The sequence below is a fragment of the Caretta caretta genome, chromosome 6, assembly GCF_965140235.1.
Source record: "Caretta caretta isolate rCarCar2 chromosome 6, rCarCar1.hap1, whole genome shotgun sequence".
Lineage (NCBI taxonomy): Eukaryota > Metazoa > Chordata > Testudines > Cheloniidae > Caretta > Caretta caretta.
In genome coordinates this window covers 20,552,609-20,564,380 of record NC_134211.1, presented here as the reverse complement: position 1 = coordinate 20,564,380, position 11,772 = coordinate 20,552,609, and the positions used below count along the sequence as shown (strand labels likewise).

The window sequence follows — 11,772 nt, the reverse complement described above, 5'->3', positions numbered from 1 at the left end:
AAGCTTTCGTGAGCTATAGCTCACTTCATCGGATGCATACTGTGGAAAATACAGAAGATCTTTTTATACACACAAACCATGAAAAAAATGGGTGTTTACCCACTACAAAAGGTTTTCTCTCCCCCCACCCCACTCTCCTGCTCGTAATAGCTTATCTAAAGTGATCACTCTCCTTACAATGTGTATGATAATCAAGGTGGGCCATTTCCAGCACAAATCCAGGTTTTCTTTCCGCCCCCCCCAAACCCACTCTCCTGTTGGTAATAGCTTTTGTAGTGGTAAACACCCATTTTTTTCATGGTTTGTGTGTATAAAAAGATCTTCTGTACTTTCCACAGTATGCATCCGATGAAGTGAGCTGTAGCTCACGAAAGCTTATGCTCAAATAAATTGATTAGTCTCTAAGGTGCCACAAGTACTCCTTTTCTTTTTGCGAATACAGACTAACACGGCTGTTACTCTGAAACACACACTATTGTAATTTCATCTTCACACACTATTGTAATTTCATCTTCAGGCACAGACAGGCCCAGCCCTTGTTTTAAAATGTTTAAGGCTTGGGAGGAGAACAGAGAGAGGAAACTTAACTGCTGCTGGGCCTTCATGAACAGGGAAACCCAGGATACTGTTGCTTAGTGTCTCTGTCACAGACAAGAAGGAAACAAGGGGGGGAAAAGCTCTAGTGTTTATGGTACAGAAACTCTAAGCAATTCGTGCAGTCCTTTGTTGGGAGAATTATTTCTAGCCTTCTTTTTAGAGCTTTATCAGATCAATGGAGAGCCATATAGCAGTATATTATAAGGTTCTGGGTGTGGTTTAACTTGAATCCAGCCTTGCTTCATACATTTAGAATCCCATGAATTCAGATCCTGCTCATGCTCTGGACTGCATACACATAAAATTTCTGTATAAAATATATAGATATAAAAATAATATTTCATGCAATACTAAAACTTCTCTCTCAGCATGATAGCATATCGGTGAATGAGTATCCTCCTTATCAACAGTGTTCCAGGAATTGTCAGTTTGATGGCAGTTACACTGGTAGGTGATGGTCTCTGTAGTCTCTTTCATTTTGATCGGGGATCGGTGCTGTTATTCCCTTTTTCTGCACTACTATGATAAATAGTTGAAAAAAGCAGATAGAATTTTAAAGAGCAGAATCACTCCTCTCATGGCGACGTTTCATAATTTCTTGGAGCTCTGAATCCCCTCCACATTTCTGGAATGGCAACAAAACATAAAGAGTTTGAACTTCAAAACTGCTTACAGCTTAACCTAAATAAGCTATATAGAATGCTGTCAAGGTGGAGCTGCTTTCAAGGAGATAGGGAATAAGTTAATAGGCCAGATCTTTCCATTAAACTAGGTTGATTTGCACCAGCTGAGGATCTGGCCCAATGTTTCTAAATTGTAGTTTTCACAAGATTTCTATTAGTTTTCATGCTAAAACAAGTGTTCAGCAGGACTCTTATCATGGTTAATATAACTGTGTTTCTTAAAATGCCTGTTCAATAGAGCTTGCTAGTATTTTGTGCTACTGGCTTCCATACTAATAGGATTTTGTGAAAACTTCTTACCTCCAGGAGAGATTTTTGCACTGTAATTTTACTGTATACCCTGGCTCCTTCGTTACACACTTTCTTCAATTCCTCCTTATTCAGAGAGAAAAGCTGGGCCCCTGTAAGTATGCCAAGATGTTCCACGGTCCTAGAAAAACACAAGTAATGAAAGGCATGTGATACAAATGGGTCAGAAGAAGGAGAAAAATGGAGTGAGAAGTCTATGAAGGTTTGCCCTCTTATGGCAGTGTCCACTCAATGAGCAGTCAACATATGAGATTAGGCTCTGTCTCCATATATATTTAATATTATTAAGAAAAGTTAGCAGCCCATATTTAGTTATTATACTTAATTATAATCTCTAGGTAAGAGGTGTTTAGGAATTACAGCCCAGACATGGGATCCAGTTCTAACCCTAATTCTCATATTGACTCTCTCTGCAGTCTTGAGCAAGTCACTTAGGGCCAGATTTTTAAAGGTACTTAGGTGCCTAAAGATATAGATAGGATTTAGTGAGATTTTCAAGAAGTGCCTAAGCTACCAACTCCTATTGATATTAAACAGAGTTAGGCACCTGAACTTTTTCAGTATCCCACCAGGTGCCTCACTATCTCTAGGCATCTAAACACCTCTAAAAATCTGGCCCTTAGCCTTTCGGTGCCCCAGTGTTCCCATCTGTGAAATAACTACTTTTGCAAAGTGCTTTGGGATTCTCAGCAGTAAGGTGTTTTTCTGTGAATTAACCCTGTCACCCAGGGTTGATCCTACTGGGAGATGCTAACTGGGTTCTGCTGACCACTGGGTCCTGCTTGCTCGTTCCATCTTGGATATAAGGGAGGTGGGAGTGCTCCCCTGAAGAGGTGGTGTAGAGATTGAACAGTCCTCAGGGAGGAACTGTAGGAGTAGCCACACCTAGAGAGAAGACACCGGCTGGTATTTGTGTTACATTGATTGTCTCTTTGTCAGTAAACCAAAAGCCCTAGGAGTAGTTTGGACTCTGTACTTGCTGTGCATACTGTGTTAAGAGCAGGGTAGAAATGTCACCTGCTCACAGGTTTTATAAATTAAACAAATATAAACATCCTGTAATCCAATAAAAATGTCAAAAGCTGCCTCCTTTTCAATGAAAGTTCAGCATCTCACATAGCAGCTGTGCAGATTTACCCTTTGCTGAAGGAATTTGCTTCCAGCCATGCTTTGACCTCTTCAGCGCTTGATTCAAACATCAGGGGCACAGCAACTTGCTGAGTCTTCTCCACCTTAAAGTTTCTCTGGGGGAGCTGAACTTTACTATTAGTGATCTTCTTCAGCAGCTCATCGTTCACCTCATCCATATGATGGATAAGTTCTGGAAAATGGAGCACACTTTCAGGTGACAAATTAGAGACCGGAGATGAAATTCTGTCTTAAGTCACAACCAGTGAAAATCAGTGAGGTTGCATAAGGTGTAAGTAAAGGCAGAATTTGACTCTGCAGCTCTATTAACTCTGTAAAAAAACACACTCAAGAGAGGAAATCAAGGAAGCTTAATCATGTGGTTAACTTTAAAGACGGTGCTTAAGTGCTTTGCGGGATGGGTGAGACATGACATTTTGACCATGAAACCTGCTTCAGGAACAAAGTGTAAAGGAAACATATAATGTGCCATCACCTTAGTAGCAACATGCTGAACAAACTGTAGGATTCTCTCATGTCCCACAGGCCCCAAAGCTAGCGCCCATCTTTTCAAATTCCTTTTTCAGCTTTTGAGGTCTGAAAACCTCCTTTCATGCTTTAAATGCTGTATTTCCACAATACCTCTTCCGATGGAGGGAATGCAAAATAACAGCTAGACACAAGTCCCTGTAGCAGAGTTTTAGGCTGATTTTAGTTTTCAAAAAGCTAGGTGAGAATCAGTCCTGGGGTGACTTGCTCCTAAGATGAGTGAGTGGATGGGTGCAGGTATTGTGTCCCTGAGTCCTGCAATGCAAGATCCTAGCTTAAGTTCTAAAGCAACTCCTGCAGGGCTAATTGGAGAATCTTGGAATAGTTGTTGCTGATCCTGAGAGCAAGGAGATGGATAGCAGAGACGGCATTGTGTTATGTAGTTACTAGCCACCATATCAGGACTGGACAGTACTGACATATGGACACAGGGTAAATCCCTCCTCCTGTGTCTTACCTCTCTAACTAATACCTGAGGGATCTGTCTCTTTTTTTTTTTTTTTTTTTACATGGTGGTAATGATTGAATGGTTGTGTATTCAGTTCTCAGTGAAATGAATTGTTGCAATGGGATTTCTAGTTCACAAGATGATTATAACTATTAAAGCTGTATAATTTCCAGTTGGTAAAGAAACCCTTCTCTATCATGGTGCACAATGGCAAACTTTATGGGGCATGATTAAATTTCATTTAATAAACGTGTATTCTAAGGGGCACTATTAACCAAACCATGATTTGTAAGGTGTGAGAAAAATGAACACATACCTATAGACCGCCTTACTTTTAGCTGGCTGGATCTTTACTAAAGTCAGAGCTGGTTGGGAAACTATTACTGAAAAGTGCTTGGTGACCCAAAGAGCTGGGTGATTTCTTTTGGAGCCAGAAGTCTAGCACACTTTTAAAGTGAAGACATTATAAATATATGACAATTAAAAAAGATAAGGGGTTGTTTATTTTGCAATAACCATCCACACAATGCATTGGAATGTGCTGAGTACTACAGGTTTTGTACAGTAGAGAATAGGTAAAAGAAAAACTAAAGAAAAAATTGTGGGGGAAGACATGGTTGCTGCAACATATAGTAGTAGGTGCCTGAATAGCCACTTAGTAGGCGGCTAAACACAGGGGGAGTGAGATTGGTGCAGCACACACCTTGCAGCTCATGGGGAGGAGAGGTTAAGGTGTTTTTAAGCTGCTCCTGATTCTGGGCTGCTGTGGGGCCTACAATGCAGTTTGCGCAGCCCTGCGGGCCGTGTAAGTTGCAGCAGCTTCCTCAGGGCTGCTCTGTGGAGCATAGCCCAGAATCTTAACAGTGCTGCAACCCTGCCTCATTGTGCCCCTTATGGCCCCAGCCCTGGCATGCCCCCTAGACCAGGCTTTGCACAGGGAGTCTCGGAAAGCAGCTTCCTAGCTGTCTTCCATAGTGACTGCACTGGGGGAATCCTCCCCTGGCCAGAACCACAGTTCTTACAGCCCCTGTGTGCTGCACTGGCCCTTTTATATGGCATAAAGAGGCCTGAGTGGGGGGGTGAAGATCTTTCCCCTTTTTCTGCTGCCTATGTCATATTTAGGTACTTAAATATGGATTTAGGTACATAGATTTAGGCCCATATACACAGTGACTAAGGAAACTAACAGATGAACAGTTTTTAGAAAAGGAAATAAAGAAGAAATCCACTAGCACCCAATACAAACAAAGGAAAGAACACTCTGGTGGAAGCTTCTCAGTTTAAATCTAAGTTCCAGAACTGCAGTGCCAAGTTGTTTGGTCTGTGTATTGTGAAACAATATCGCATGTCTGAGTTGTGGTGAACGGTAAGAACCCTGGTACTATGCACCTACGTTCTTTGGCATTGTGAGGAGAGTTCCCGGCTAACATTTCACTTCCCCATTTATCACCAGCATAGCTACCAGGAATCCTGTGAGTAGGGCTGGCAGGGCCAATTCCTCTCGGACTCAAGTCTCCTTTGTACTTCTGGTTAGAATAAAAAATAAAAGGGATTTTATTAAGTAAAATATTTTTTCAGCATTATTAAATATTTGTCCCCCCACAACCATAGTAGATTAGAGCGCAGTGGGCCACGTCCTCAGCTGTTCTGTAAACTGGTCTAGCTCTATTGAAGTTAACATGTAATGATGAGAAACTGTACTTGACCAGCTGCCATTTAATTCTGTGTTTTACACCATCCAGTGAAATTGAATCAAGGGTCTCCATTAGCTGAGGCATGAATATTCACACGCTGTTGCCACCTGCTATCTCAGGTTGCATGAAGGCCTCACCGTTGTGTTGTTGAAATCATGCCAAGCTAAATGTGATCATACACAGTTGGCCCTGCAAAGTCCAAAGCTCATTGCTTAATGACTTGCCACAGGGCTTTTTAAAAGATACTAATTTACAGCGCTGCCAGCTCCCAGGATTTTATCAGGAACTTTGCAGTAATGAGGGATTTTCTGAAAGTCCCCACTCCAGCTGTCAAGTGGTTTTGTGAGGATCTCAGTTTTTTTAAATGAAAGGTTAGCCTCCTGCACTTATGACTGTTGAAAAGCCAGAAAATGTGACATCAGTGGCCCCTAAGGCTCAGAATCCATACGGCAAAGGAATTGTATGATATCTTTAATGGCTCGTGCTTTTTAAATCAATCTCACTCCACTCCAGTCTATCTCCTCTTGCACTCCAGGGTTTTTGAATACCTGGGGCTGACAATACTGAATTTGTCTTCTGCCTACCTGCCTGTAGGTGACGTTTCACTGCCATTTTAGATCAATAATTCATCATTTACACTAGCTTGGCAAGAGCCTTTCATCAGTACATGAAGTTTTCAATGGCTTGGCCATATAATCACAGAACAAAAAATCATTATGCTTAAAATTGTGAAATTCGACTGCCACCCACTTGTAAGAGATGCGATTAGATGAGGTAGGCAGGTGGCAATTTGTGACTACTGACTGGCTAAGAATTGCGTGTCTCCTATTCTCTTTATTATCCTATTTCCATCAACCCTGACTCGCTTGCTTGTGTCACCCACCTGTTCAATCTTGTAAACTCTTTGGGACAGGGACTGTCATTTTACTATGTATTTATACAGTGCCTAGCACAACGGAGCCCTGACATGGTTGCTTTCCAGTGGTTACCACAGTATAAAAGTTAATTAATAATTAGTAATAACAGAAAAGAGAACAGATGACCATGAGGCTATCTTGACGGGGGTGATGTAATCTCATGGTTAAGCCATAGGACTAGGATGTTGGAGAGCTAGATTTTATTCGCAGCTCTGTCACTGACTTGGTGAGTGACTTCTTCCTTTCCATGGGACTACTCACAGTAGTAAAGTTAAGCACCTGCGTAAGTGTTTGCAGGATTGGGGCCTTAAGACCTGATTCTCAGAAGTGCTGAGCACCCACCACTCCATGTCAAATCAATGGGAGCTGCAGGGGCTTAGTCCCCATAACATCAGACCCTTAATCACCTTGGCCCAGATCCTTAATGGTATTTAGGCACCTAACTCCCACCGATTTCAATGAGAGTTGGGTGCCTAAATCCCTCTGTGAATCTGGAGCTTTGTGCCTGTTTCCTCATATGTCATTATGCCTGTGGTGATCATGATAATGACCTCCCAGCAATGCTACAAGGGCTAGTTCATTAACAGCTCTACATTGCTTTGAGATCCTTGAATGGAAGGCTAGAGATGTGCCAAATGCCTGCAAGCTGGTGGAGGGGGCTAGCTGGCTCAGGAACAAAACCAAAGGCCTGATTTCTATTGCCCTGCAGCTTGCACAGGGATTTCAACCAGTGCACAGTGGTTGTGAAATGCCAATGAGTCAGAGCTGGTAGTATTTACTCCCGCATTGCAATGGAGTCAGTGACAACATAGTGCAGAGCAATGATGACTCAGGCCTTTTGGTAAGCGAGTATGGCTTCTCTGCGGTCTTTCTTGGTGGTGTGGGGCAGTGGTTCTCAACTAGGGACCTGGGGTTTATGGGGGGCCTCCAAGCAGGGCCAGCATTAGACTCACTGGGGCCCAGGGCAGAAAGCTGAAGCCCCACCGCATGAGGCTGAAGCCCAGGTCCCTGAGCCCCGCCACCCAGGACGGAAGCTGAAGCCTGAGCCATGTAGCTTTGTGGGGCAGGCAAATAACCTGCTTGCTACCCCTGAACACCGACCCTGGCTTTTATAGGCAGAAAACCAGTTTATTGTGGCACAGGTGGGCTGTGGAGTTTTTATAGCATGTTGGGGTGGAGGGGGAGCTTAGAAAGAAAAAGATTGAGAACCTCTGGTGTAGGGCACATCTATGAAAACAAAGAAACTACAGGATTGTACATAAAGCAGAAAATCCCATCTTAAGCGATAACCATATCCTCTAGCAACTGGGTGTGGAGCTGTATCTCCTCCAAGTGCCCAGCAGCTGTTTTCACAGAGTTTTCTGCTGAAAGCCTAATTGGGTCTTCATTGTGGAGCTTTACTTCATCACTCCACCCCCTACACCAGCTGTGAGGTGTCTACGTAGGGCATTGACTCCCTAATAACGCTTAGGTGCGAGGACAGCACAACTCATGAAAATCTATACAGTCCGGGAGAGGGTGTCTTAAAAGGTCTACAAGTATCCCCCCACCCCTTTTTTTTAATGCCTACTGAAGCTGGCCATAAGCAGAGGCTGATTATGCACCGCAGCTGATCACCGATGAAACATCACCTGACTATAGAGCTGTTCATAATCTTCTAGTTTCACCACGTCCAGGATGTTATAGGGGACATAACCAGCCTGCCCGCTCCGGTTTAGCAGTTTCCACCACTGCTTATTATCTTCCAACACCTGTGAGGGAGAAAATGTAATTCAGCCATTGAGACCATCAGGCATTCATGACACATGCAAGGTAACAAAAATTTCACATCTTTGCATGGGCTTGCAGTGGAAAAAACACACAATTATATGGGAGCTTTGTAATGCAGGCAAGGAAACTGCAACAGCTTCGTGTAACATTAAATTCCAATGTCGCCTTAATAAACACTCCCTGAAAAGGATTGATAAAACAATCATAATAGTGGCCTATTGGGCAACAGCTCTGAGGAAAAATGTATCTAGTGTCCTTAGGAACCCCCAGCTCCCGCTTAATTTGCATGTTGTTTTTTAAAGCTTTAGTTGATGAGAGAGATCATGTCTAGAAATGCTTGCCTTGCTTTTGCATTTAAAAAAACCCCCAAAAACTCTTTAACAGTGAATCATGCCAGAGGTGGAAAAAGTGCTTGCAGGATTTTCATATAACCTAATGACAGCCCATCCATTACATAAACAGGACATGGAAAAGATGGTGTATTGGTAGCCGAATATCTTCCTCTTGGCATCATCACCTGTCTCTTCTTACAGGCTTTTTCTATTTTGAACTCCGATTAAAAATGGTGTGTGAAAGCTGTCCTTAACCCAAAGATTTTGGAAACACATGCCTGGGCTTCAGTGTTTATTTGCATTAAGATTTTAATATAATTATATTTGACAAACCAAATGTCAGGTTTCCTACTCTACAGATTTGCGAACCCAATGTGATGCAACCGTACAATTATTCCAGATACATATTTAACAGAAGTCTGTCTCTTAATCCAATGTAGCCTTAACATGTAGACTAAAGTCATATCATGTATTTTGTGACAACAAAGTGTGTTACAATGAGAGAGACTGGTGTTGGTTAAAAATTTTGTATCACATTTTAGTGGAAAATAGTCCCCGAGTTCACCATCATACTGAAATCTAAGGCAGAAAGACCCTTCTTGCACCAAACAATGAATTTTAGTGGGGCTACTCACATGCTTAAAGGTGAGCATATTAAGCAAAGGTTTAAGTGCTTTGCTGCATTCAGGCCAGAGTGCTCAGTGCTGCAAGACTGAGCCTTCTGCTTGGAAATTGGGCTCAGTATGTTGTCAGACACTGTATTATAATATGGTTTTCTTTGCTGCTATTTTTTTCAACCGGAGTGTGGTCTCAAATCTCAGCTTAGCCCATGTGCTAAGGCACTGGAAAAGTACCAGCCTTCCTTTTCTTACTCAAATTTAAAGCGTACTATCCAAATGAAATTTCATGTTGCTATTCAGAACTTCCAGAGGAAAACTATTTGGGATTTTTCAGTCTCTTGGTGCATCATCTTTCCCTCTCTAGAAAGCAAGGACTACAAAGATTTGCTCCTGAGTTTATTAATTTACCTCCAGGACTTCATCCTTCAGCACTGAGAGTTCATTGGCATTTCGAGCAGTGAAATCGTAGCGGATTTTGGCATATTTCTTCGGCAGGGCCATCCCTTGTGCCTCAAAATTCCTTCAAGAGACAAAATGAGGTTATAATCAGGGCTCCTCTGACAGCCATGTCAGTAAAGCCAGTGCTGGAGGAACTGGTATTTGTAGTAACTATGTTAGCATGCAGCTAAAGAGACTGCAGATTGTTAATGGGGCAAAGGCCCTGGACAAGTCCCCTTTCCTTGTGACCAGGAAGTGAAAAGATTTTCATCACATTCCAGTAAAAAGTCCTACACAAATGGAAAGTGCAGGCTCTTCAACCAATGACCAGAGCATAGCTGTGAGGTTGATGTAAGCAGACCATACAAAAAGACAGATTTGTTCTCCATTCAGTAGTTTCTATGCTGAAATGAGGACTAAGACAATTTTGTGAGACACAGAAAACCCTTGAATTTACTGTACTGAAACAAAGTTATAGTAGCCAGCTAACCAGAGCATGTCAGCTGTTCATGCCATAAATCTGAGCAGACTTCATGGGCCTGATTCTATTGTGCCTTGGCACCCTGGGTAGCCATTTACACAGGTGCAAAATGGTTGTGAAACACTACCACTCTGCACGGGGTAAGTGACTTCTCAAGAGAGAAGCAGGCTCCTTATCTTGGGGAAGGGGAAGCTACCATGTTTAAATGGTGTAAACTAGAACCAGGGAGATGTTTTCTCTATGGATCTTCAGGTCTGTGTGGCTATGCATTGCAGATGGCTGGGAGCTTTCTGTCTTTATAGCGAGTGTAAAATGAGCAGGCCAAATTCTCCTCTGGTGGAGCTATGCTCGTGTAGCTCCATTGATGAATGCCAGCTGAGAATCTGGCCCAACCTTGCTAATGTCGTCCAAATATTATTTTAGCTTTGCATCCCTGGAATACACACACTCACATTCTTGATCTGTTTGTCTAGCTATTGACCCCCAGCCCATTGTGTGGTTTTGGAGTGTCTAGTAATAGTTCTTCCCCAAAAGGTGTGTTTCTCCCACAATCCTAACTTTTGATTGGCTTATAACCAGCACGTTGTTATGGAAACACATCCTCAGTGTCATGATTTTTTTAATTCTTATTATTCTAGTATGTCCTAAACCACCCTCTCCCCACCCAAAAACTGGCAACTGGGAGGTCTATGCCAAGTACAAAAGATGATGGCTCTTAAACATATATTAATATATGCTCCATTTTATGTGAGCAGTGGCCTACAGAGAACCAGCTGTGAGGTCTGCCATAAGATGTTGCCTCTAGTCTTCCTGGCTTGGGAGAACTTGTGTTCCAGGCAATAAATTGTCATAATAATTATAGCCTTGTACAGTATGTCAATAGCAAGTCTATGGTGCTGGCTGTGGTTTGGAATCGATTCACTGGCAGCCTGAATCTACTAGACAGGAAAGGGAGTGGTAACCTTTCCCAGCAGTTGCCCAGAAGGCAGGGAGAGGGAGGAATGTCTGAGTTGTATTTTTGTAGCATGCCCGCAGCAAAGTGAGTCACCAGGGGAAGGGCTGGCACTTGAGGAGTTTAACTGCAGAGAAACCTGCAGCAGGTTTTTTGCCCACCATTACTAAGACCAGGTCTACACTAGAACTTTTGCTGGTATAGCAGTGCCAGCTAAGCGGGCAGAGGGGTGGTGTTTGTGTGTGTGTGACACACACACACACTTTTATACTAGCAAAAACCGTAGTGCTTTTGCTTGTATAGCTTATTTTGCTCAGGGTATTTGCATAAAACTTTTTTTGCCAGAACAAGCTGTGTTTACACTAGGAGGATTATACCAGCAAACCCTTTTTAGTGTAGACCTGGCCCTGATTCCGGAAAGTACTTAAGCATGTGCTTAACTGGAATCAAGGCCTATATGACTACAGCTGTGTCATGGATGCTGCTAAATATAATCCTATCTGAAATGTGGATAAGCTGGTAAAACGAGAAACATAAGGACAGCAAAGCCTGCTTGTGGGAATTTACTGATAAAAGAACTAAATGTCTGTAAGAATAAATTCTTCATGCACCAAAACTTTTTGAGAGAGATTTCTTTTATAACTGTGGCTGCTGCAAATTGATGTTACATCGATAAAACACTGCAAAATAAAAATTATTCAGATACTTAACTGATTTGTAATTCCTACCAAAGAACTCCCCATTCTGGCTATAAAAGGTGGAATGCAGTGGGCCACATGCTTTTCTTGAATATGGGCTTGTCTTCACACGCAGCGAAGATGCTTACAAGAAGATGCTTTTGTGGTGATGGGAGA

General features: G+C 42.5%; 1 protein-coding gene across 5 annotated transcripts in view; it reads right to left on the bottom strand.

Moving 5' to 3' along the window:
* Nucleotides 1-363: 363 nt before the first annotated feature.
* Nucleotides 364-11,772, bottom strand: part of EPS8L2 (EPS8 signaling adaptor L2) — a 113,537-nt gene continuing 102,128 nt past the window's right edge. For 4 of the 5 annotated variants that reach the window (XM_075129306.1, XM_048854822.2, XM_048854823.2 and 1 more), the window contains exons 16-21: nt 9,456-9,567; nt 7,957-8,076; nt 5,108-5,240; nt 2,727-2,910; nt 1,581-1,710; nt 364-1,222 (exon numbers count right to left, since the gene is read on the bottom strand). In XM_075129306.1, coding sequence (XP_074985407.1) covers nt 1,151-1,222; nt 1,581-1,710; nt 2,727-2,910; nt 5,108-5,240; nt 7,957-8,076; nt 9,456-9,567 — 751 coding nt within the window. In that variant the 3' untranslated portion in view covers nt 364-1,150. The remainder of the gene's footprint in view (nt 1,223-1,580; nt 1,711-2,726; nt 2,911-5,107; nt 5,241-7,956; nt 8,077-9,455; nt 9,568-11,772) is intronic. The other variant, XM_048854824.2, reaches the window with a different exon arrangement.